Source organism: Amphiura filiformis, chromosome 18 (assembly GCF_039555335.1).
Source record: "Amphiura filiformis chromosome 18, Afil_fr2py, whole genome shotgun sequence".
NCBI classification, from domain to species: domain Eukaryota; kingdom Metazoa; phylum Echinodermata; class Ophiuroidea; order Amphilepidida; family Amphiuridae; genus Amphiura; species Amphiura filiformis.
The window spans coordinates 13828334-13855510 of record NC_092645.1 but is presented as its reverse complement, the minus strand read 5'-3'; the positions used below and the strand labels follow the sequence as shown (position 1 = coordinate 13855510).

Below are 27177 nucleotides of genomic sequence, written 5' to 3'. Positions count from 1 at the left end.
ATCTTGTACTTCCACAGTTATACATGTATACGATGCCAATCCACGTTTAACGATTCCTCACTCCTGCACAACCACATGACACAGTGTCACATGGGTAGCGCCAACAAGCAGTTTTGGATCACCGACACACTTAGGGCCTCAGTTCTCAAATACCACCACACAAATTCGGCCTCAATTCTCAACCGCCAACTCGCCGGTACAACCAGGCCCACGGCATTCCGGCAGCAGCCGGGTCTCCACATTCCCTACCACAAATCACGTCCGGGACATCGCTGAAGCTCATGCCTGGTGCTATGATGTCATCAGCCCAATCATCGCAGATGCCTGGTAGGATGAACATGTCGTCAGCCCCGTCATCACCCATGGTCTCATCATCGTCACCATCTTCGTACCACTCTCCCCTTGCCACAAGGAGTCTACCTTCATCGTCGCCAGTGGCCTCAAGGAATCTATCTTCATCATCACCAGGGGCTTCACCAAGGGTAAGTCTCATTGTCAGTGTTAGTCTCCTCTGCAGCCATTTAGGTTCCACTACCTCCACACAATCAGTCTGCCAATGGTAACTTATAGGGCCATTTCTGATTGGCTAAGAAAGACGACTTTAAGCCTCAGCAGTACGAGTAGCATGATCTGAGCATGATTGATCATGATCAATGGTCAAATACCACCATTAGCGTTTAGTATGTTTGTGTTCATATTTTTACCATGCACAAGCGTTGTTGACAAACTGGTTCTTGGTCAATTTGAATGATACATCTAGTCATGAAGTTATAAAAGTGCTCATGAATATGAAACAGCTGATTTAATTAACCAATTGAAAACCTTGTTTGAAGTTCTGCTGGATGACATCATTTGAAAATGTTAGCCAATCAAAAAGAAAATGTTTGTTATCATTGGCAGACTGTTTGTGTGGAAGGAGCAGAACCAAACTGGCTGTGGAGGAGACAGTGTTGTAGCCAAAAGGATGATTTATAAACTTCCCAAAAACTTCCCACATCCTGTAAAAAGGAGGAGGCCTTCTTTATTTTGTTGTTAGAACTGAGAGGTAGGCCCCCCCCCCCCTCTAATGATCACAAAACCTCCCAAAAGTGTTTCTTGTATATTAGCAAGACTTCCTAGACCTATTTTTTATAATTGAATTTCAAAAAATAAAAATATAATTGAAGAAACCTCAAAAAGGGAAGCGGGCGGGAGGGGACGTGAAACATGTTTATTTTTTTTATTTGGCCTTATCACCAAGGTTTCAGCTACTATTTCTGCTCAAAAATCCCATTCTGTTCAAAATATTTTGTTTTGAAGCTGCCCAAGTGTAGTGCCTTGTCAGTCAATATGATGATAAAAGACCTCTTCATAGGGGATACTTCACACACTATGGATCAGAGTAATGTACTTTTAAAATAACTGTAAAAATTCAAATTTAAACCACCCACACCTGGGCAGTGTACAGATGACTTTTGCTTGTTAAGCTCACACCATTTACTGGCTACATAGTTTACCCAGGGTTTGGGAAATACATACAAATCATCCTCTGGTTGTAACCATTTTGGTAGAAGTGTCTTACTAATCAACCCAAAGTATCCTCCTTACTAATTGGTCACATGCTGTATGTAATCTCAGTTCAAGACAGCTTGTGATCCTTCATCACGATAGAAACTGTGGGGAAGAGATGTCTGTTGTCAATTTTTAACACCCTGCTTTTATTAACCCAGCCAAGCAGATTTTTGTCTTTGCCCAATGAAGTTTGGGAGTATTACTAACTTACTATAACAGCTCTGATGTCTGTGTCTAAAAGAACTATCATGAAAACAAAAGCGAAAATGATGTTAAAATTGACCAATCAGAGCGTCTCTCTCACATCTGTCGTCAGACTGTTTGTAGAGTGATGAAGAAGCTACAATCCGTATGGAAATGAGACTAACGTTACATGTATGAACTAAATTTGCTGTTACTAATCAACCCAAGTGTATACTCATTACTAATTGGTCACATGCTGTATGTAGTCTCAGTTCCAGACAGCTTGTGATCCTTCATCACTAATGAAACTGTGAAGGGGAAACGTGTTACCGGTACTAAAAGTTTGGAAAGTGTTACTATAACAGGTCTATGTCCATGTCTAAAAAGAACTATAATAAAAGCAAAACAAAAATGGTAAAGATTGACCAATCAGAGGTGTCTCTTCCACGTCTGTCGCCAGACCATTTTTAGGTGATGAAGAAACTATAGACCACTTGCCATCACTGTTTATCAACAAAGGCGAGGGACTCGTCTATCGATATGCTCGAACGAGCCGCTACACTGTTCAATGGCTTTCCTGTACTATATGAAATGTGGCGGGCGATTTAAAATGCACGTGCCCTTAGCAGACTCCGATGCGTACGCACACTGCAGGGCAAAGAACAATTGAAATTGCCATAATGCGCGCGCATACTGCCGGGCAATGACGTCAGATGCCAAGTGGTCTATAAGCCACATGGAACTGAGACTAATGTACATGTATGGACTAAATTTGTTGTTATAATAATTAATAATCAACACTCCATACTAATTGGTCACATGCTGTATGTAGTCTCAATTCCAGACAGCTTGTGGTCCTTTGTAACTAAAGAAACGAACGATTCTCATTTAAGACAGACAGACCATCACAATTATGTTAATTAAGGTCAGGGGTTATGGTTATTAGAGTTAGGGTTATTGTTAGGTTAGTAACCCCTGATCATAATTAACATATTGTGATGGTTTGTCCTACGTGAAACATGTTCAAAGGAAAACTGTGTGTTCAATATCAAATACACCGGTACAATATCAGGTGCACTGCCATCACATGAAAATAAGATTGTATGATCGGGAAGTTGGGAACCAGTTGAGAATGGATACAGTCCATATATTTTTTTGATCTGGAAATTCACCTTCTTGCATGGATTGTAAACAAAATAAAACATGAAAAACATTACACAGAAGATGTAAAACAGGCTTGAAATGCATGATACACTTGTGCAAGCTGTCATCAAAGTGAGCTCTTTTTCTTCCTATATGTGTTGAACCTCAATTTTGAATATACCGTATTGGTCCGAGTATAGTCCGAAAAAAAAACTTATTAAAAAAAAAATTTTTTAAGTTTATTTTTTTTTCGGTTTTTGAGTGTCCCTGGACCTAGACCTAGATGCTAGGATCATTCATGGTTGACCTAAAAAAAAATAAAAATAAAAAATTCAAGATATTTTGTATTTTTAATATGAAAATTGATACTTTGTTTACATGTCATACTCTAGTAATGATTTCAAAATGCATTCAAATTCAATGCATTTTGAAATCATTAATAAGTATGACATGAATACAAATTATCAATTTTCATAAAAATACAAAATATCTTGAATTTTTTTTTTTTTTTTGTCAACCATGAATTACCCTAGCATCTAGGTCTAGGTCCAGGGACACTCCAAAACCGAAAAAAAACTTATTAAAAAAAAAAAAAATTTTTTTTTTTTTTTTTTTTTTTTTTTTTTTTTTTTACAATTTTTCGAAATATTGGGGGGTGGGATTATACTCGAACGTGGGACTATACTCGGACGAATACGGTAATTGCATCATTGTAGGCTTTATTGTGCGCAGTTTACATAGGATTGATTGCAGATATCAGAATCGGGATGGCCCACCTTCTCTTTTCAAACAGCTCTGACACTTGCATACAGGATGACTGTTTCTATACAGTCTCTATATGCTTGTAGAAGAGGTTTTACAGTATATGGGTAGTCTTTCTGAAAAAAAAAAATTGAACAGGTGCTTGGACTGAAAGGTAGGCATGTACTTTTTTTAGCTTGATTTTTTTTTTGTTAGATTAAATAAAAAGTCTGCATGTCAGCATGGTTGTTGACATGTAGGTAACTTTGGAACTCAACAGATGACTTGAAAAGGAGACTAAATCCAGTGTATAAATTGAATTAAAAGACTATATGAGTTGGTACACCAATGAGGATGTGGATACACACAGAAGGTCCGATCAGTAAGGGGCAAAATTAGCTGCAAGAGAATATACCATTTAGAGTGAGATTTTCAGATGCTTGGATAAGTATGGGTACTTGATACTCCCAGACGATGTAGCCAACAGATGTGAATATCATCATTTGCAGTGTGGAATGTTTTGGTCTGGTCAGGTGGCCCAGATGCTAATTATGCAGACTGATAGTGACCTCATTCAGATAATGTCCTATGGCTCCTGCTTCTGTCATACCTCTGTCAGTCTGTCACACTCTCAAAATTGCATTCTAAGAAGGTCAGACTGATAGTGACCTTCATCAGGTCATGTTCTGTGGCCTAAATTTTGGTTCCATAAATGTTTCAAATCAACAACAATCGGCCTAAAAAATAGCAAAAATATGGTCGTCTTACGTCTTAAGATTGCCCACTGATGATTGCTGGCTGTATATGGCTACTTTCACAGTAAGATTTGTCCACCAAAGCTGAAATGATGTGGTTGTGAGGATATATTGTAAGAGCTTGGTAATGTCTTCCGTATTTAATTTTGTTCTGTCTTTGAGAGTTTAGTCATTTTACAGCCGTCCCTTGATGATGTCAAGAACCTTTGCATCGGGGCCTGAGATTGGAATTCCAGTTTCCTTTCTCACGAAGTAAGGGCTAAGAGTAAAATTGTACAATTGTGTTTGGGAGTGGCCTTCTCTCTTTTCTCTTTTTCCTTGCTATTTTCTTCCATTTCTTGCTTTGTTTATCAAAGCTATCTAGGCCAGCATGCATATATTAGCCTACACTGGCTATCCAGGCTTGTGCATTTGTATGAGCTTGGAACGGTCCATGGTTTTCCATGGATTAGCATGTGTTCCTCACGGACCAACCTGGGTAAACAAACAAACAAGACATTTTTTGTATGGCCAGATTTTCGGTGCAGCCATGGGAAGTCCGGTCAGTGCATTCGTGGCTAATCTTTTAATGGAGTGGTTAGAGAGAGAGAGGCTGACATGTCAGCACCACTAGATTGTAAGCCAAAGTACTGGAGGAGATATGTTGACGATGTCTAAGAGATCATTCAGAAAGATACTACACTCCAGAGCAAATAGAAAAGCATCAACATCTGAACAACATAAGTCACAGATCACAGATCACGTCGCCCAAGAAAATCATGTCATCAATTGGGAGGGGGCCAGCATATATTAGACAAAGACTCAAATGCTGTATCAAGAAGAATCAGAGAATCAATTCAGATCCGCAAGAAGGGGACCAAAGCAATCAACCGCTATGACGGCTCTTTCTCTCTGAGTCACGTGTATGACAGCTCTTTCTCTCAGAGTCACGTATATGACCCAGATCCACTGCTAAAACAAACTTTGATCCCGAGGAGTGAGATTGCATGCAAACACCGCCCGCGGGAAATGCAGTGGACCAGATCACTTGTGATCAAGCCATCAGCCTGGATGGCGAAAGCTCAAGTCAGTGAGTATATATTTATTGGATTTGGCACACTTAAATCTAAACAATTTGATCTACAATCCTACTGATGCATCTGTTTACGTAAAATGATATTTTGTATTTCAGGTACTACATTCTTCAACGAAGAGCCGTAGAAACAAGAAACAGAAAGATCCCGAGCAGTATCGCAAAGACAAACAAAAGATTTCATCTCAACAGAGGAGAGATAAGATACGACAGGCGAAATGTGCAGAAAACCCGACAAAAGAACAACAGGAGCTGGTTGCGCGAGAGTTGGAATTGGGGCGAAATAGATCACAACGCTACAGGGAGAAGAAAAAGAAAAAAAAGAAAACACTGCTTACCAAACAAATGGGTATAAAGATGAACTTCTCTCCACGAGAAAAGAAAAAAGTGACACGAAAACAGCATAAGAAAGTCCAGAAGTATTGGTCTGTCAAAAGACAAGAAAGCAGAGATCGCATGTATGCTGATCCGCAGAAACACCAAAGATTTAAAGAGGAAGACAGAGAAGAGAAAAGGATATCACGAGAGAAAGCAAAGAAACAGAAAGACAAAAGGAAGGAAAAAGTCCAGGCTCATGAAGTTAGTGATGGTGCGGTCCCATCTGAATAAAAATGGTGTACAACAAGGCATGTATAATTAGAAAAGAAATCAACAAACAAGTAAAAACAAGTCAAGAATTTGGTCAAGTAGTCAATCACATTAAAACCACACCAATGAAAAGGAAATCTATTGAAGAAAACTCTGAACATAGGGTCACAGGCAACAAGAAGCTTTGGTGGGTATTATACCCTCTGACCCTTGACCAATTCTAGCAAAAGTATCTGCACCCCGGGAACTCTCCAAAGCAAAATATCAACATTCAGTTGCCGTCTCATATTCCCTTTCGTACGTACTGCACTATAATGGGCAGAAAGTTTTTTGACATCCACCAACAGCACAATATATTCTAATAACAAAATTTTGACATGCATGCATATGTGCTTTTGCTGCGGGCTATTGCGTGAGCACTGAGAGGAGGAGTGGATAAATAAAATATTCATTGAAAGTTTTCACATTGTCGTTTTACTCTTTAAGGACAAAAATATTTTATTTATGGAAACACAAGGTAAAATAAAAGCTTATAAATCTTATCATGTATTGAAACACTTTAGCTGATATTTACCATCCACAACAGGATCCACTGCACAGGCTAGGCGCTATTTGACATCAAATTGCGGCACCTGGTATGCTACTTTATATAACCCACAGGTGCAACTGGTGGCTTTGCAAGTGCTATTAGCGCTCAGCACCCGCTTGTTTTGAAGCTTGTCTGTCACACTCTCAAAATTGCATTCTAAGAAGGTCAGACTGATAGTGACCTCATCCAGGTCATGTCATGTGGCTTCTGCTTCCTCCTTCATACCTCTGTCACACTCTCAAAATTCCATTCTAAGAAAGTCAGATTGATAAAGTGTCATGTCCTGTGGTTCTTGCTTCCTCATCCACACCTTTTTCATGCTCTCAAAGATCCATTCTAAGAAGGTATACTTTTGAAGTGTTACAGTTAACAAATTGTAACATCGCCAGTCCAATGGGCGCATTTCTACATATAATCAAAATGATTGTTGTCAGTTGTTGTCAGTTTTTGGTTTTTGTTTGTTAGATAGTACTTTTGTTTTGTACAAGCTCAGCATAATCACTTTTGGGTTAGATAGTCTTCCACACTGGCCCCTGAACATGTACAAGTAAAACCTCCTAGATATCTCTTGGCAGTTTCATTTTAAACATGTTCAAGGAAGAAGTTTTTCCTGTCCAATGATGAGATTCTTTATCATCAATCACTGATGTCTTCTGTTGCTATGAGGTGGTGCTATAGAGGGTATATGAGCCGTCATAACCAATGACATAGTACAGTGACGCCCATAAAACGAGCAAAGCTCTAATTTTGACCTCAAGTTGTGGAACGTAAGTTTTATGCAATACACCCACAGGTCATGAGTGTAGAAGCATGTTGGGGTCCTGTGTCTTAGAGGTTGTTATGTTTGAGATCATTGTATCTTTTTGGAGCATGTGTGTGGTTTAGCAAGTGTTTTGTCCAAGTAGGTGATGTGTTAGTTAGTCATGGCGGTGATATTTACACTGGTCAGTAGTAGTGTATACTCAAGCCCTGTTTCAATTTGGTTTTTCATTGTACAGGGAAGGAAACGGTCCGCAGGTCAAGGCACTCTAGGTCAGCACGCAGATATGTCTAAACGCACTATAATGGCTGCCCTCTTGCAAGTCGCTGGTCCCGTCGCTATTTACGCCGTCGTAAGGCAGAGCTGGAGGTTCTTACGTATGTTAACAGTGAAACAATTCCAAATGGCAGCCGCGGAGCTTCAGCAATTGAATCTAGGGCAGCTTATTACGGTGCCTGGATACAAAGGGACTGTGTTCTTGAAGCCATCGCCACAAAGTGCCCAACAGGTCCTACAAGCAAATCCAGATCTTTGCGAGGCTCAGTATTATACATCAAGATACCATCAGAACAAGTCGAGCAGCATACCAGCGCACCTGTGGACATCACTTATATCAATGGGACTAGTGTCAGATGAGATACCCACTATACCCACATATGATATCAAGGGACATCTAGTGACAACATAGACCTCACTCTCTAGTATATTTTCATGTTTACCAGTGCAGTATTAATAAGATGGAAACACTCTGTGTTGAAATCAGAGGGCTGTAATTTATTTGGCGGTGAAAAAGTGCTGAATTTGTCAACCATGCCACACTTCCCCTGTGGAAGATATTAGAAGTATCTTTCACAGGGAGAGTATTCATTTTAACTGGAATGAACATGTTAGACAGCTCCATTTGAATTTCATACACCCTCTGAGAACAATCCAACCTGAATCTTCCACAGAGGGAGGGTGAGTTTTCAAATTAAGACAGGTTGAGTATTTTCTACTTGAGATTGCTGGTCCAAACAAACACTACATGTAGGATCCATAATATGCTCATCTATCAGGGGCACAGTTCTTTAATCCTAATACATTTGTACATTCATTGAATGACCTTTGAAAATACTCTGCTACTTGAGGTCAAATTTTGCACTATGATTGTTTAATTGAGGTTATTGGAGTATGCCATTGGGATGAGGCTATAGTGGTCCATAGTGAAAAGATGGATGGACAGGTCTCTGGCTAAACTGTCAGAAGAAGATTGAAAACAGTAAAGAACTTTCTTTCATGAAAGTGATGCGATCAAGCAAAATCAGTCAGAACTCGGTAATTTCTAGTTTAGTGATATGGGGCAAATAATGTGTGTAGGGGCGGAAAAATCAAAATGGACTTGAATGGAAAGAAAGAACATTACTCCTTTTAATGAAAATATTTTTGATGAAATTCCGATGAAACTCCTATCCAACTTCGATAATTGTCAAAAATCATGAAATTATTCCAAAAGAAACTCAGATTTAGCATTTTGTTATGCCATATTTCAAGCCAGATCTTAAACCAAAGGTATCTTTGCTATTCAAGTTGTATTTTAGGTAAAGGTGCTAAAAATGACTCAATTATCGTACCCTAACTTTAAACTTGAAAAAAACTGTGCAAGTGAAAAGCGCCCTCGTTGGCAATTAGAAAATTTGTGTGACATTTTACAATTGTCATTTTACCCTAACAGATCATAGCTCGAGATTAAAACAAGCAAATTGAACAGAACAAACAGCATTTGAGAGCTAAGACTGCACCCTTGACGTTGATGTAAGCATCATATCACAATGGTATTTTTTAATTGCTAAAGAGGGCGCTTTTCACTTGCACAATTTTTTTTTGAGACAGACTGTATAAGTGTTACAAATATGTTCATACTAAAGTACTCAACTTGGAAAAATAGTTGGCAGACTAAACAATTGAAATGTGTCCAGGCCAATTGGAGGCGTGTGAAACATGCATGCAATGTATGGGAAGTACACTGACTCCTCCTGTATGCTCACAGACTTGCCAACAACATGTTGTCTGACATTGAATTGGGGGAGCGGCGGAAGATACTTTACCAAAGAAAGAGTGTGCCAACATTTTTTTCGTGGATTTTAGATGCTGATTCCGAATAATTATGGTCATGAAAATTACCAATTCTAAAATTTTTGTATTAAAAAATATTGTTGTCTGCAGTCGACACAGGCATGGAAAAATCATAGAAATCTTGATTTATAAGCAATACAGCTAATTACTGTAAGTGTTCACAAATAATAAACATCACAAATAAATATTTTACCTGTAGTTCTAATTTTATTCCTCCTTGTAGATCAAAAAGAGGAGACAGCAGTTGGTCAAGCAATTTGACGCAAATCAAAATGCTCGCCGTAATGCCATGTCGGCTATCCTCCTAACCCGAGGCCCTGTTGTCACCTATGCATCCCTCAAAATTGAGTGGTCCTTCCTATACGCCCTCACTTACGATAAGTATATCAATGCTGCAAAAGAACTGGAAGAGATTGGTTTAGGCTCCATAGCAACGCTTCATCTAGATGGCGCTGTTCTCAACGTTCCCTCTCATGCTTTCATCAAGAAGCTGCCATTCACAGCCCGTGATACTTTACAAGCTAACTCCGATCTGTGCACTCCTGAGTTGTATACTACCAAATTTTGCCAGTCGTCATCTCTTCCACAAGCTTTGCAGGATCGATTGGTATCAATGGGACTAGTGGCTAAAGTGCTGTTTGGGTGGTATCAATGGGACTCGTGGCTAAAGTGCTGTTTGGGTAGAGGCTATAAAGGCAAGAATTTTGTTGAGTTCAGAGTTTTGTTGAGTTCAGAGTTTTGTTGAGTTCAGAGTTTTGTTGAGTTCAGAGTTTTGTTGAGTTCAGAGTTTTGTTGAGTTCAGAGTTTTGTTGAGTTCAGAGTTTTGTTGAGTTCAGAGTTTTGTTGAGTTCAGAGTTTTGTTGAGTTCAGAGTTTTGTTGAGTTCAGAGTTTTGTTGAGTTCAGAGTTTTGTTGAGTTCAGAGTTTTTGTTGAGGGCGCAACACTAAATCACTACGCATTTTATGTAACAACGAAATTCGCCTAATATAGTCCATAGTGAATAGAAGATTGTAGCGACCATATCTACCGACATGTTCACTTTAAATCACTCAAAATCAGCTCATATGAATTGACAAGTGTCTTCAATGATAAGATGCAGAAAAAACCGGACATTTAATCTCAAAAGCAATTCTCTGTGGCGGATGAAGACAACTTCCGATTTTGAAATGTGAGTGGTGAATTTAGTATATTTTTAGGCCATATTTTTTGTACTGTTAATAGCGAAAAAAGTCAACGGTCATCGATATATGCCGACAAAAGTTTTGGAATCTACAGAAACACAGCTTTAATTTGATACCAAATTTATTTTGCCAAGTATTGCAGGGGCGCCAGGAATGGCGCTTCAAGTAGGCCGAAATCACACGTTATCCTATGGGACGCTTATTTAGTGTTGCGCCCCTTGAGTTCAGAGTTTTGTTGAGTTCAGAGTTTTGTTGAGTTCAGAGTTTTGTTGAGTTCAGAGTTTTGTTGAGTTCAGAGTTTTGTTGAGTTCAGAGTTTTGTTGAGTTCAGAGTTTTGTTGAGTTCAGAGTTTTGTTGAGTTCAGAGTTTCGTTGAGTTCAGAGTTTCGTTGAGTTCAGAGTTTTGTTGAGTTCAGAGTTTCGTTGAGTTCAGAGTTTCGTTGAGTTCAGAGTTTCGTTGAGTTCAGAGTTTTGTTGAGTTCAGAGTTTTGTTGAGTTCAGAGTTTTGTTGAGTTCAGAGTTTCGTTGAGTTCAGAGTTTTGTTGAGTTCAGAGTTTTGTTGAGTTCAGAGTTTTGTTGAGTTCAGAGTTTTGTTGAGTTCAGAGTTTTGTTGGGTTCAGAGTTTTGTTGGGTTCAGAGTTTTGTTGAGTTCAGAGTTTTGTTGAGTTCAGAGTTTTGTTGAGTTCAGAGTTTTGTTGAGTTCAGAGTTTTGTTGAGTTCAGAGTTTTGTTGAGTTCAGAGTTTTGTTGAGTTCAGAGTTTTGTTGAGTTCAGAGTTTTGTTGAGTTCAGAGTTTTGTTGAGTTCAGAGTTTTGTTGAGTTCAGAGTTTTGTTGAGTTCAGAGTTTTGTTGAGTTCAGAGTTTTGTTGAGTTCAGAGTTTTGTTGAGTTCAGAGTTTTGTTGAGTTCAGAGTTTTGTTGAGGGGGCGCAACACTAAATCACTACGCATTTTATGTAAGAACGAAATTCGGCTAATATAGTCCATAGTGAATAGAAGATTGTAGCGACCATATCTACCGACATGTTCACTTTAAATCACTCAAAATCAGCTCATATGAATTCGACAAGTGTCTTCAATGATAAGATGCAGAAAAAACCGGACATTTAATCTCAAAAGCAATTCTCTGTGGCGGATGAAGACAACTTCCGATTTTGAAATGTGAGTGGTGAATTTAGTATATTTTTAGGCCATATTTTTTGTACGGCGACATAGCGAAAAAAGTCAACGGTCATCGATATATGCCGACAAAAGTTTTGGAATCTACAGAAACACAGCTTTAATTTGATACCAAATTTATTTTGCCAAGTATTGCAGGGACGCCAGGAATGGCGCTTTCAAGTAGGCCGAAATCACACGTTATCCTATGGGACGCTTATTTAGTGTTGCGCCCCCTTGAGTTCAGAGTTTTGTTGAGTTCAGAGTTTTGTTGAGTTCAGAGTTTTGTTGAGTTCAGAGTTTTGTTGAATTCAGAGTTTTGTTGAGTTCAGAGTTTTGTTGAGTTCAGAGTTTTGTTGAGTTCAGAGTTTTGTTGAGTTCAGAGTTTTGTTGAGTTCAGAGTTTTGTTGAGTTCAGAGTTTCGTTGAGTTCAGAGTTTTGTTGAGTTCAGAGTTTTGTTGAGTTCAGAGTTTTGTTGAGTTCAGAGTTTACGTTGAGTTCAGAGTTTTGTTGAGTTCAGAGTTTTGTTGAGTTCAGAGTTTCGTTGAGTTCAGAGTTTTGTTGGGTTCAGAGTTTTGTTGGGTTCAGAGTTTTGTTGAGTTCAGAGTTTTGTTGAGTTCAGAGTTTTGTTGAGTTCAGAGTTTTGTTGAGTTCAGAGTTTTGTTGAGTTCAGAGTTTCGTTGAGTTCAGAGTTTCGTTGAGTTCAGAGTTTTGTTTCAGAGTTTTGTTGAGTTCAGAGTTTTGTTGAGTTCAGAGTTTTGTTGAGTTCAGAGTTTTGTTGAGTTCAGAGTTTTGTTGAGTCCAAAATTTGAGTTTTGTTGAGTCCAAAATTTGAGTTTTGTTGAGTTCAGAGTTTTGTTGAGTCCAAAAATTGAATTTTATTGAATTGAGTTAAAAAATTTGTTGAGTTCAGAGTTTTCTTTGTTACTTTTTCCACCCACACCCTACTTGCATTGGCCTGCAACCTTGGACTCCATACAGATCTCTTTGTTATTCAGGTGTGGGATCTTATAGGAAACATGTTAAATATGATGCTTTTATCTTCATAGATCTCTGAAGCATTTAGAAGGGCATTTCTATGATCAACACACACTACCAATTAAGTTAACTCAGTTGGAGGTACCAGACTTAAGATTCAGATTTAATTCAGATTACCAGTAACAATTTAAAGAAAAACTGATTCAATCATTGCTTTTGTTTAAGAATTTGCTTTGACCATTTAGCATTGTTGGAAGTGAGTGTTGGGCTCGGTAATGTCTGTGTATCATTGCTCATGAATTGGAAAATAGTAGGCAAATCTATGGATTGTTGTGCCCTGTATACACTAGGTTTTAAGAGGTTCTTGTTTGCCATTAGTAATTGGGCCATTCTATTTGAAATCCACATACTCCTATGGAAGAAATTACCTTAATTTCCCACACAGGTGCATGAATTTCAAATAGGATTACCTGAATGGGTGACTCCACTTGATGTACTCCCAGTGTGGGAGATTATTAAGGTCTATTCTATGGGGTATGAGGATTTCAACTGGAATAGCCAAGGCACTAAATAGGTGTACAGTAGAAAAGTTCATATTGAGAATTCTTAAACAGCTTATAATAATCATGACAATCAAATAAATAGATGTATACTGTACATAAGACGACTACACACAGGAGCAAGCGTCGTAATCACATGGGTCTTTTCACACAAGTTTTTCAACTTGAGACAAAACAAACTATAAACTGACTGGACGAGAATACAAGATAATGGTAACACTCAACATTTTCCTGCTGTCTTCCTTACCCAATTAATACTTTCATCTTCATCGAACACACATCGTTGTTTTAACCAGTTAGTGATCATCTCATTGATCACTCATCTCTTCCATCCATCATTTCATACTGTCTCTTCCCTTGTTGTAAATCAACACATGTCCGTCATGCGAACCGAGTCACTGGCCTCTCTACACCTTCCACGTTCTGCAAAACATTCTTTTGTAAATTGGTAGCTTAGCTATTGATTGACAATCTATTACTTGTAAACACCTGCAAACAAGGATCTACAACTTGGACCTATCTAACTGAGGACCTTGCACACCTGAAACTAAGCTTCAAACCATGGACACACTTGTAGTTTTACAATGCAACCAAGACCTGATCCTATTCCAGCAAACTAGACATGGTCTTAGTGGTGAGTGTCCACGGTTACCAAGGTATTCTTTGGAGGTGTCCTCAATTCAGGCATGAGAATTTTCAGTTTTAAACCTGTATTCATTTTTAATTTGAGGCTGTTTTGGGGTGTTTTTGCACAATTTCACACACTTTTTCAGGTGTTTCTACCAGCTTCAGGTTTTACAATGAAAGTGCAATTTTCATGCCTGCTTCCTTTGCCGATGTTTACAAACACACAATCTGAGCAACAATGACATTGACGCAATTTGTTTAAATTTCTTTCGATCCCAACAGGGAAGGAAACGCCCTCGTGCAGGATGCGCTCTTGGACAAAACGCAACCATGACAAAAAGAAACATCATGTCAGCCGTATTACAAACCATGGGTCCCGTGTCAACCCACGCTTGCTGTGCTACTAACTGGAAATGCTTACGCATGCTATCGATAAAACAATTTGTAGCTGCTTGTCAAGAACTTCAGAACTGTCGACTTGGACTTTTGATATCAGTTGGGGCGATGCATGTGTTTATAAAAGCTCAACCCGGCCAAGCCGAAGATGGACTCAATGAGAACTCGGATTTGTGTACTCAGGAGTATTACAGCATGAGATACGATATGCAGTCACCAAAAGTTGTCTCGCAAAGTCTACGAGAAAAACTTATCGCAATGGGTATGATTGCACCAGAGCAATTTGAACAAAATTGATGAACAGGCCTGTTGATCATACTGTTAAGGTGGTCATTTTCACTTTTAAATTTGCTGCGATTTTGCCGATTTTGAACTATTTTTCTTATTCTTCAATCCATGATTTTTGAGTTATCGTACATTTACCTATGCACAAAAGAACATATATTTGCCTGATTATATTTGTGGTAGCTGTGTCAGGGGTGTGAGAGTTCCTCATTTCAGCTGATTTCCTCGTTTTTGGCTGGCAAAATTTATGCGTTTGGTTTATTTTCAGCCCATACTAGGCATTTTTAACCTGATACTACGCTGCTTTTCAGCGTTTTTTTAGTCATTTTCCTCTTTTGGTCTGTGACCTCACACCCCTGCTATGTTAAGCGAAAATTAATGTTATGCAGAAATGACTACTTTTACAATACATTGTATTCTGGCATGATGCATCCAAGAGCAGAGACATCAAAAAACATATGAGATAATTTACATGGAATGCAATTTAAGTGTTGACAATGCATTCTATTGTGGCACATCCAATTGCTGTCTGATGGATGGATTCATGCACAGTTCTTTAACCCGAATAGACTTCTACTGTACATGCATAGAATGACCATTGAGTGTGTTGGGTACAAAAACTCATACTCCACAACTTGAGGCCAACTTTTGAACTATGTTTTGTTAATGGAGCCTATGGAGGTCATTTAGCTATGTCATTAGTGATGAGGTTATTATGGCTCATAGTGATCTATCTGGATACAATACAATATACAATACAATACAAAGAGCATTTTGCCAAATGAAAGTTGCTGATATCGTGCTGTTGTTACTTCTTGACAAGTGTACTTAAGGTAGGAGCATCGGATAATAGACCCATGCAGGAAAATAGCCACTATTTCAAATCAGAATTATGTATCCATTTCAAATATATAACCAATTGAAGATAAGTCTTTACTCCACTGATTTTTAATGTTTCATGAAAATTTAAACAATTCTTATGTTTTTCTTTATTTTTTGAAAATTCCCTAATTTTGTCTTCTAATAATTATTGCTAGCCTAGAGGGAATGTGATATGGTCTCCATAGTTTGTGGGGTGGTTAATAAGCCTAATATCTAAATTCTCTCGCCAGATTTTTTGGATAAAGTGTTTATTTTTTGAGAAAAATCATTTTTCTATTTTTAAATTAGGAAATCTAGAAACACCCATAACATAAAATAGAAACACTCTATTAAAAAAAGCTGGCGAGAAAAGTTTCTAAATTTAATAACCTTTCATATGACACCTTGTTTGTTATAATTGGCCCTATGGTTAGCTCAGACAATAATTATGAAATTGGGTCATTCAGTGTTTCTAGATCAAATCAAGAAAATTTGAGCAAGTACTAACATTACCTTCAAATATCCCTATATTACTGACCAATATATTGGAAAAAAAGTCACTAATATTATTTGGTAACATTTTTGTAATAAAAAGATCCAAAAAGCAGTTCTATAAATGGGATAGAAAGGAGAAAAAATAATATTTAAACATAGTATCCACTTTCAAACTTTTACCAATTTTAGTGAGCGAGGCTTAGTGTCAAAACCACTTTATGTGCAAAGTCAATGGGGCTTTCTAATGATAAAAAATGGCATAACTCAAAAACGCTTTGTTGGCAAAAATTAAAACTTGGCAGGCAAGTTTTTCTCACCCAACTGCACATCCTGTATCATTTTAAACCAAATCTGTGCATGACACACGTAGCGATGTTTCTACCTTAATATAGCAGAATGGTTTTTCCTAAAGTCAATGTGTATGCTAAAAAGTGGATGGGCATGTTGATGGAATTTCACCAAATGTTGTTACACAGGGCCTTGTATTTGAGTGCTTTTTTCACCTTGTATAATCACACCAAACATATTTTTATATTAATTAATTGTTACAGTTAATAGTTTGCTTGGAGTTCAATAGCTTGTTTAAGACTGATGGCACAATAGAGTTATTTTATATTGTCTTGTGATCACTTAAGCCCATATTGTAACATTTCCATAAAAGATAGATTAGTATTTCTTTTCCATAAAATGTTAGCTTCCCCTGTCAGATATGTCCCATTTTAATTTTGAGCCGAACAACTGAGGTAAAGCAAAGATACGATAGTGTACGTACTCTGCTATACAGGGTCAGAATTTCGGCGAGAATCAATTCTCCCAGAGATTCTTGTATTCAGATTTGTGTCAAACCTAGTTGATTCTCGCAAACTTGTAGTTTACACACAAGTTTATTTGCAAGAATCAAATGATTCCCGCAAATTTATTTAGCAATCTTGAATTAAGATTGATTCTCGCACAGCAAAACAAAATTCTGACCCTGGCTATGAACATCACGTACACATTCGACTAATATTTCCAGCGTAATAATTAAACAACGATTCCTGCGCTTTATTCATTACAGCACCTAAAGTCTTGATTTTTGCAGGGTATATATTAGTTTAAAATAAAGTACATTACAATCAGTAATAAACCCCAGAATTTTGAAAAATGTTGAGGGCGTCTTCCTCAGCATATGTTACAATATGACTTTAGTACTAATAGGGCTGACCCGATTCAAGTTGTTTGTTGATAAAAATGATTTTCAATTATGGCCAAAATAAGTTGGCACACACACACATTCATGTTTAAAGGGGCATGGACTGTACACATAAAAATGGGCACAAAGGAAAAGCAAAACAGTAGAAAACACATAGGCCTACATGTACAGTGCAATTTGTACATGCTTCCTGACAAATATCATGAATGGACATGAGTGGGATAAGTTTATGAATGAAGACAATAGGCTAAATGAATAGTTAAAGGCCTATTCAATGATTTGCTCCCGGAAGATCATAAAATTTGCACCTTTGTTAGTGTCATACAAAATGTAGATGTGTTTACATAGCCTGCTAGTGGTTATTAAGCCGAAAAGCTGTGTAATAAAAACAAAATAAGACATTTTGCATGAATCTGTAATATTATTTCTACTACTTTAAAATTAAGTACCGTACTGGCCAGTATAGTCCCACCTTCGAGTAAAGTCCGCTCCCAAATTTTCAAAAATTTCAGAATTTTTTTTTTTTTTAAAGTTTTTTTTTTTTTCCGGCTTTGCAGTGTCCCTGGACCTAGACCTAAATGCTAGGATCATTCATGGTTGATTTTAAAAAAAAATATTGTAGGCCTATGTGTTTTGAATAAATTTGTACTCATGTCATACTCTATTAATGATTTCAAAATGCATACAAATTCAATGCATTTTGAAATCATTAATAGAGTATGACGTGAGTACAAATTTATTCAAAACACATAGGCCTACAATATTTTTTATTTTTTATCATTTTTTTAATCAACCATGAATGATCCTAGCATTTAGGTCTAGGTCCAGGGCACTCAAAGCAAAAATAAATAACTTTAAAAAAATTTTTTTTTTTTTTTTTTTTTTTTTTTTTGAAATTCGAGTATAGTCCCACCCCCAATTTTGACAAATGTTCACCCAAAAACGGGGTGGGACTATACTCGCGTCAGTACGGTATGTGATTAACAAAGCTGAAGCCTCCTTCAAATACATGTAGCTAATTACTCTAGAGAAAATGACAGATTCCTTATAATATAAAATGGCTTCTTCTCTCTTTACTACATAATAAGGCTTTTGGCTTAACCACTAGCACTGCTAGTAGCAGGCTATGTTAGCACATCTATGACAACAACAAAATTGATAAAATCTGAATTTTGATGATTTTTACGATCATCCGGATGAGCAAATCACTGAATGGGCCTTTGCAGAACACATTTATTTTACCTAAAATATTCTGAATTCTGGTCACATGCTCACCAAAAAAATGGGTCGGAAGGTCCGAAAAATGGTTTTATTTTGCAAACAAATCATTGCTCTTATTAGCAGAAGGGAATAAAAGGGATCAAGCATAGACTACTAAATAAATAGACAGTACATCAATGGGATGATCTGTTATTCATTAATCTATGCATAGACTAATAAGACTATTCACCAACAGTCAAAGTGTCCATGCTTTGTATGCTGTGAATACTCACATATTTATGAGGGCCGATCATTGGATCATGTGTGTCTAAACAGTCTTACAATCACATAAGTATTGACTTGCATGTCTTCACGAAAATGTGCATACATGTAGCAGTTTATCTGTTGAACTCCAAGGAACGATCGACCCTCCTTATCGGGCGATGCAGAGACTTTGACTGTTTGTAGTTAGTCTGTGGTAGTATCCCTTTTGTATCCCAGCATGCTTAGCGCAAGTGGACATTTGCTGATTACCAATAGACCTAGCATGGTTTCTGGGTGTTCCTTACATTTCTGCAGTATTATTACCTGATATTTGCCATTTTTCCCTTATGTATCCCGTGATAGTCTTTGGTAGATGTTAGTCTCTATCACAGTCCTCTTCAATTCAATGCCAATCCTGATTGTGTGTCACTTTGTTCTTAATTCACACAGGACAACAAACGATCACTAACAATCGCTAATTTGAGTGCTAATTCCAAGATGACACGCATGGGAATATCATGGCGACCATTTAATGACGTCCAGCCCGTCATCCTCCACCGCTCACTCAACGCTCGTTGGCCATTCCTGAGTATGCTCTCTGTGAAACAATACTTGGAAGCCGCCACACAGTTATCTGCCCAGCATTTTGGAGCCCTTCAAACTGTAACCAATTCAGGTGCTGGAAGAAGGAGCTATACCAAGGTGTTTGTCAAAGCCCATCCGGATACAGTTCACAGTGCTATTGCAGCAAACCCTGATTTATGTACTTTAGAAGATTATACCAAGAAGTATAATCAGCCTCTACCAAAGGTTATTACGGGATATAAAAGGGAGGCCATCATTCAAATGGGACTTGTTGCTGACACAGCATAATAGGACTGTGATAGAGACTAACCTCTACCAAAGGTTGAGACAAGATATAAAAGGGTCATCATTCAAATTGTGATTTGTTGCTGACACAGAATAATAGGACTGTGATAGAGACTAGAGATAAACCTCTACCAAAGATTATCATGGGGGCTATGACTCTGTTTATTCAGAGCTTGAAGTTGACTTTAGTCAAATTTGAATTTGACTTCATTTGTGTAGTGTGTTAAAGGAGTATTTCTGATCTTATCATCCTCTTTTTATGACATATCCACAAAATAAGCTTATTCCCAAAATTGGCCAGAGGTTTCCAGTGGTTTAAGAAAATTGGGGGGATGAGGCTGTGGATCATGAAATGATTATGTTTTGAACTTGACTTGAGAAGTCAACTTCTAATGAGCAGCTCTTGTTGAATTCAGACTCCAGTGATTTTGCAGTGTAAGCGAGCGTGTAATTAGAAGTCGTTACGCAGTGATTATTTGAAGCACAAGCAAATGAGGTTGTAAGTCAACTTCACGTCTAGGTGTACATGGTGTAAACATCCTGCAAAAGATGATATATACCAATCCTTAGTCGCAATCTGAATTTGATGTCGCAAATGAAGGCGACTTCTCTCTGTAAACTGGGTCTATTATTCAACAGGGACCTGTTGCTGACACAAATTGAGATGTCAGGATTTACTGGATGACACTGGTCATTTGATGATGGTCATTTCTGTGTGTGATGTGTATTCATATTTAATGTGCTATTCCATTTGAAATCATGCACCCCCTACGGAAGTCATGACCTTAATCTCCCACACAGGGAGTGTGAATTTCAAATGGGGTCATCCTTTCAGATAGCCCCATTTGTAATTCATACTCCCTGTGTGGGAGGGAGGGTGTATGGAATTCAGCTGAAAGAGCCCGATGCATCAAGTTGTGACAAAATTTTCAGCAAATTGTCACCAATTTTGTGATTTCAAACTAAAACATAATAACAAACTTTGCCATTAAATTCTGTAATCATATTTAATTGGGCCTTTAAATAAGGCAAAATAATCCCCCCATCAGTTATAAATTATTTTACCTATTTTGTACTGAACAGTGAGAAACTAACCTATATAGTAACCAATATTTGATTTCATACACAGAGAGTCCTGTTTATTTTACGCTGCTCACAACAATATCAGGGCAGGCTGTCCTAAATGCCAGAGAAAAAAGAGATGGGCACTTTGGCATGACTTTACCCTAACTTATTATTAACTGTAGACATGTATTCAGTACTCCCTTTTCATTGTATTATCCATTACTCAGTTTAATAGAAAATGCTGCAAGCGAGATATGCTGCTATGGGCTATTCCACTTGAAATCCATACACCCCCTATGGAAGACATGACCTTAATCTTACACATAGAGAGTGTGAATTTCAAAATGGAGTTACCTGAATGGTTGACTCCATATGAAATATTCACCCCCTGTATGGAAGATTAAAGTTGTGTCTTCCATAGAAATATATGGATTCAACTTATATAACTCAACGCATCAACCTTATGTGCTCAAAGTAATATTGTTAGATATTTACTGTTGCTGCTGCTGCTTTGTTTTTAACATATCTGTTACCAATATGCTTATTCCGTAAGTAGATCATTTAGTTCAGTTTCATTTTATTTATATTGACAATATTCTATCACTATACTGTCTGTTCCAGTAGACGTAAATATGCTTGGTTTCCATTTTTACAGTACAAATTTTATTTGAACGAACACAGCTGCCTACAGCAGTACAAGATTCAACCACTATCATATTTTAAAATACAATGTGAATGCATAATAATGAAAATACTAGCCAATCATGAGTGAGTTGGACTCACTTGCGCTAACTACTACATGCAGGTGTTCATCGCACGGTGTACATGGATAATTGTCCCGCTGTTGGCAGCTGTGTTCATTCAAATGATATTTTGAACTATAGCACACAATGGTGCGGGTATATCTTGATATATTTCCTGATATACTTATGGCAAAATGAAGATTTCGCAGTGTTCCAATGTTTCAACATGTATTAATTGTATTCGGGGGAGGGGGACTACTTTTATTTCAAGGTGGATAGCATGCTCATGCAAAAAAAAGGCGGTATAAAGGGTAGTTTTTAAGTACATCATTTTGGATGTTTAAAATGTTGAATATCAAAAAACAAAGGTCCTGTTTGAAAGACCTTGAACATGGAACAAAAAACCTGCAAAATAATGACCATTTCCGCTATTTTAGGATACCTAGTAAACACTACCAAGATACAATGTATGTGACCAGCTCCATTAAAACCTGGAACAGATTCAAAATCCTGTTAAAGGCAGGAAACTAAATTGGCCCATTACTCAGAATAGCAATTTGGGGGAAATATCATTCAAGGTATCGTTTACAAAATTATCTATGCTTTAAAAGGATTGATACTATTTATATTTAATTTTGGTATCATTTTAAAGCTTATTGTCTAGTGCTTACATTTGTATTCAAATCATGAAATGTCAAAAATGTGACTTGTTCCTGGTTTTGTCAGAGCGGTTCACATATGTGTTTAGGATATAACAAAAACCCTGTAAAATGCTTTAGGGTCTGTTTGTTTGTTAAAGTTAAAATGCAATCCACCTTTGAATGCAAGTGGCTCCCCCAGGATTGTATTCCATTAGGATATATCTATGCAGACTATAGTCCGTATACCTTCCTAGAGTCAGTAAAGTAAAATGAAATTTTCATATTTTCTCAAATACCGGAGGTACTCACATAGTAAAGGTATACGGGATGTGCCGCTCCAATGGGTAGGTTTTCAAGAAAAATCCTTAGACATGGGTCTATGTTTTGAAGAAAAATCCTTAGACATGATGAGTCTCCCTTTTAAATTTTCCCTGCTATGTGTGAAAAACATGTGTGAAAACATGATACTTTTACTATTTTCAAGCTCAAATCTTTAGATATGGGTCCTTATTTCCTGAAAATCCTAAGATATGGGTCCCTATTTTCGATAAAATTACCCTTAGAAATGGGTATGGGTTCGGAAGCTCGAACCACACATCCCTGTCGAAAAATAATCCAAGTACCCCGGCTCAAATATCAGTAATTTCGAAGTAATCTGATCAATACTACTAGTTGGATTCCTAGCATCATTTCCTCTCTGAAAATGTTTCTCATCATTACATTTATAGATACAATAAAAAATTACTGACTCGAGAAAGGCAAGACTATACATTGAGTTTGAATTGGCAAATCTGTGATATTTATAAAAGACTTAGTTTTGGCTGATTTAAATATAAATATTCCCATTTTTGGTTTGCAAAACACCTTTTACTGCTGCACTTTTGACTGAAGTATCGATGGGAGAAATTGATTATTAAATCAGCCAAGAAAACCTTGTGGATGTATACAGTTTCAATGACCGCATCATTTGTTTTTATTTCTTACAAAATATGCTAGTATATTGAAAAAAAATTTCATTTTGACTTTAGGAACATAGTACATAATAAGTGCCCCTTAAGGGCTGGGGTATGAACGTTTGGACAGTATTTATTTTGGGACATTAGAGTACATCAGACATATCGAATTGCATTCTGATTATGAAGAATGTCATTCTGATATCAAATAATTTTGATTTTTGAAATTACGCAATTTAATACACATTTTATGGCAAATCATTAAAATTGATATTTTGATATTTAACAGTACTTGAAGTAAACTTTATAAATCTGATAATTTATACTTAAAGTGTATGTAGGTGGGATGAAAAGCCGACGATCAATTGAAAATTTTGACCTTTCGTATTGAAGATATGGATTTTTTTTCCCAAAACACCAAAAAAAATTAGGTCTGTTTGGGAAAAAATCCATATCTTCAATATGAAAGGTCAAAATTTTCAATTGACCGTCAGCTTTTCCTCCCTGTTACATACACCTTAAGAATATGTCATTAGATTTATATAATTTACTTCGAGGACTGTTATATATCAAAAATTTGAAAAATATCAAATTTTTATAATTTGTCATAAAATTTGTATTATATTGTGATTTTCAAAAATTAAAATTATTTGATATCAGAAAGACATGCTTCAGTATTCAGAATGCAATTGATAGGTCTGAGGTGCTCTCATGTCCCACAAAAATACTGTCGAAACGCAATAAACGCTCATTTTAGATCCCTTAAGGCGATGAAAAAAAAGCCCTGTTCTGTGAGATTTGAGTGTTTTTTTAATTTTGCTGAAATGTTTAGAAAATATATTTGCCAAAAATCTTCCGATTTGTCAGATTTAGCCTTCGGGAGAAAAAAAAAAAACGCTCGACCGACCCTACTTGAAAGGTTTGTTCACTTATAGAACAGGTTTTTTTTTCGTCTAACAGTTTTTTGTGAAATGCCAACAATGCTAGTTAGGTCAAATATGGTAAGAATAATACTTTTAGAAAGAACCTTTTGTATTTATTCTAATACTTTAAAAGTAGAAATTTTCGTGAGGTTTTTATTTTCGCGAATTTCGCGAGTGGACATAAAATCGCGAAAATAAAAACTCGCGAAAATAACCTTTTGCATTAGGTTTCTATTGTATCAATATCAAAACCGCGAAATTTTATTCTCGCGCAATTGACAAAATCTTCAAAATCGCGAAAATATCTTCTCGCGAAAATATTGACTTTTACAGTAACCTAAAGCTATAATAAGAAAATCATCAATCATAATGTATCAGATTGAATCATGTTTATATGCTTGTTCGATCCACATTGGATTAGTTTTGTGAAATAACAATTATTTTTATGCTTCAAAGTTTTAACTACTTGTCAAAAGATATTCTTTATTTGAAGTGTTTCCTAGTAGCAGTCCTTCTAGAAATTTTCATTTGTGGGAGGATGATGGGATCTCAGTACAACTGCTGAAGCAGTGGCATAGCTTAGGGTCATCATATTGGGGGGGTACCAACTATGATGGGGGCACTGGGTTTGATTGGGGAACAAGCTGTTTTTGACCATTTTTCTAAATTTTGCAATGCATTAGTGGGCATATGCCCCTGTGCCCCTGTGAGTATGACGATATGTCACTGTGCTGAAGTGGATCTCAACCAAAATGACTTTTGTCTATCAATCTGATATTGATGTTCCTCATGATGATCCAATCCGATCCGATATTCTAAAAAATGTATTAAAAATTTAAGAAAAAAAAGTTACAGACCCTAATTATAAATTACTTGGTATTCAAGGTTGAAAAGTGCAGAAATGCTGCTATTACAAAAACAATTTTTTTGAAAAAGGAAGTTTTTGTCAGAGCTGGGTAAAGTTGTATGTTTTAATTACTTTTGCTTCTACTGAACAGCTAGCAATGGATACTAATTCAATGTGTCTCTGGCTGTTCAATAGAAGCAACAGTAATTGAAATGTTCAACTTGATCCAGCTTTGAAAAAAATACTTTCAAAATATAAATATTTTTTTGGTATTAGCAGTATTCCTCCGCTTTCCAACCAAGTACTTTAGGGTCTATGATTTTTGTTTTTTCAATTTTTGTAATTACCGATCCGATATTTCACCTATGACGCACATGTCGTTACCAATCCGATAACCCATCCGATAATCGGTTCAGCCTTAATTTTCAGTCGGACAAGGGTGGCCCCTTTTTTGTGTGAAAAGTTGTATACTATTGGGTCAATTTTGTCAGTTTTCTCAAATTTGTTGGGTAATTTGCCAATTTCATGAATCTTAGGCCAAAAATTTACCAAAACATACAAAAGTTGAGAATCTGTTCAATTTGGCCCAAAATATGGGCCTTTGATAAATGGGTCCCCTTTTTGGAGATCACAGAACCTCAGGATAGATCAGGGTCCTTTCAAGTGGTGCCTGGACAGATCTCGAAAGCATTTTCCACCCTGATGTGACAGTGCTGTCAAAGCGTAGAGGCAGCTGTTTCGCGCGCGCATCTATGCGGCGTTTTAGGCGTGTGCCTGTGTATGCCAGTGCTTTGAACGAACACTAGCGATTTGTAGCTGCGCTCAATTAAATGCATACTGACGTCACTGCCACATCAGGGTGGAAAATGCTTTAGCATACATTTGTACCTGCTTAAACTTTGAAAAAAATATCTGCTTTAGCTTTGAAAATGCTTTAGAATACCTGCTACCTTCAGATTTAATCCGATTTTAAAGTTTTGAAACTCCCAAAATCCTGAGCAATCCGATTTTAAAAATCTTTCTAAGAACAAATTATGTAAAAGAAAAATAGCTGAATGTGTGAGATGTTGTAATAACCCAGGTGTAATAATAAAATCAAATTTTAATGTTAAAGTCACCTTTCTTGGGTGTTCTCCAAATCAATAACCAGGATTCTGTCCAAAGGGGTGCAGAGGGTGCATGTGCACCCAGAGTTGAGTTCTATGCCTAAAACATACAAAATCTGTTCAGATTTTGGACTTTCTATTGTTGGGAGGTATGCTGTAGAAAGCTATAAATTTGTGGAAATTGATAAAATCAATGTAATGTAAGTCTGTTCACAATTCTGAAATACAGAAATAAAGTGTGAAGAGGCATTGAAGGAGAGCAAAATGTGCATATAAAAGTTCTTTTACCAGGATTATGGAACATAAATCGAGCACACTGATGATGTTAGTAATTAAAGGATCTACCATAAAAACTTCATAGTTAGCATATGTGCTTACTATCGAGTGCTTTTGAAAACTAAAAATTGTACCAAAGTCCGGCACTTTACCAACTGAGCTAATGGGGTTGAGACACAAATTTTCAGGTTTACTTGTTCGTATATAAGTATGTGTATCGATGATTTGCTCAAAACCCTTTACACTTTTGTGGATGGGGCTCTTCATGTTTTAAAATCGCTCGATAGTAAGCACATATGCTAACTATCGAGTTTTTATAGTAGATCTTTTCATTACTAACATCATCAGTGCGCTAGATTTATGTTCCATAATCCTGATAAAAGAACTTTTATCGAGTTTTTACGGTATACCATCACCAACACTGTGTCTCTTATTAACTTGTGTCAAATCACGACAACTACGATTCCTAGGACATATCCTTATGGTCCAGGAAGATGATCTATGCAAAGGATATGCTCTCTACACCCGAATGCATGGTAAAAGAAGACCTGGAAGGCAAAGAACATCCTACTTGTCTTATGTGCAAAAACTGTTGGAGGACGTCAACAACTTTTTACTGCCAGATGCTTTGGCTTCAAATCATAGTACATGGAGAAACTTTGTAGTCACCTGCTTCGCAGCTGAATGAAATTAAACAATATTGAGATTCCAACAAGTTGAGATTCAATTGCTGTGATCTTTTAACCTGTGAACCATTACTTACTATGTATTTTTATTGTTGGTTCTGTTTATTTATTTTATTTATTTATTTATTAGACTTCATCACTGGTACATACATGTATAACATTATTGCACATCAAAATTTTGAAAAATATAATATAAAAGCTTTTTAAAAAAACATGTTAAAAGACCAGCAAATAGGCTGGGATAAACAGGTGTAAATTCACCTCTAGAACCATCCCACCTAGGAAAAAACCTAAATAATTTGGAAAAAAGAATGGAAAGCCAGGGGCAAGACCTTAAATGGGCCTACAATTTGGGCAACGGCAAGTGGAAAGCCAAGTGC

At 36.9% G+C, this 27177-nt stretch overlaps 1 protein-coding gene and 1 long non-coding RNA gene across 6 annotated transcripts in view; one reads left to right on the top strand and one right to left on the bottom strand.

Annotated features, from left to right (window-relative positions):
• The window catches only part of LOC140139895 (uncharacterized), a 40119-nt gene that overhangs the window by 11617 nt on the left and 1325 nt on the right, over positions 1-27177 (top strand). Inside the window, exons 5-6 of one of the 5 annotated variants that reach the window (XM_072161662.1) lie at positions 18-482; positions 19138-19207. Coding sequence is in view for 1 of the 5 variants with exons in the window: in XM_072161658.1 (XP_072017759.1) it covers positions 282-482; positions 5545-6054 (711 nt within the window). In the remaining 4 variants the exon portion in view is untranslated. Of the gene's footprint in view, positions 1-17; positions 483-5544; positions 7595-7620; positions 9488-14276; positions 15343-19137; positions 19208-27177 lie in introns of those variants that run through there. The other 4 variants (XM_072161660.1, XM_072161661.1, XM_072161658.1 and 1 more) reach the window with 4 other exon arrangements.
• Positions 24099-27177, bottom strand: part of LOC140139898 (uncharacterized) — a 280876-nt gene continuing 277797 nt past the window's right edge. Inside the window, exon 2 of the long non-coding RNA XR_011857184.1 lies at positions 24099-24219. This is a non-coding gene — a long non-coding RNA (uncharacterized lncRNA). The remainder of the gene's footprint in view (positions 24220-27177) is intronic.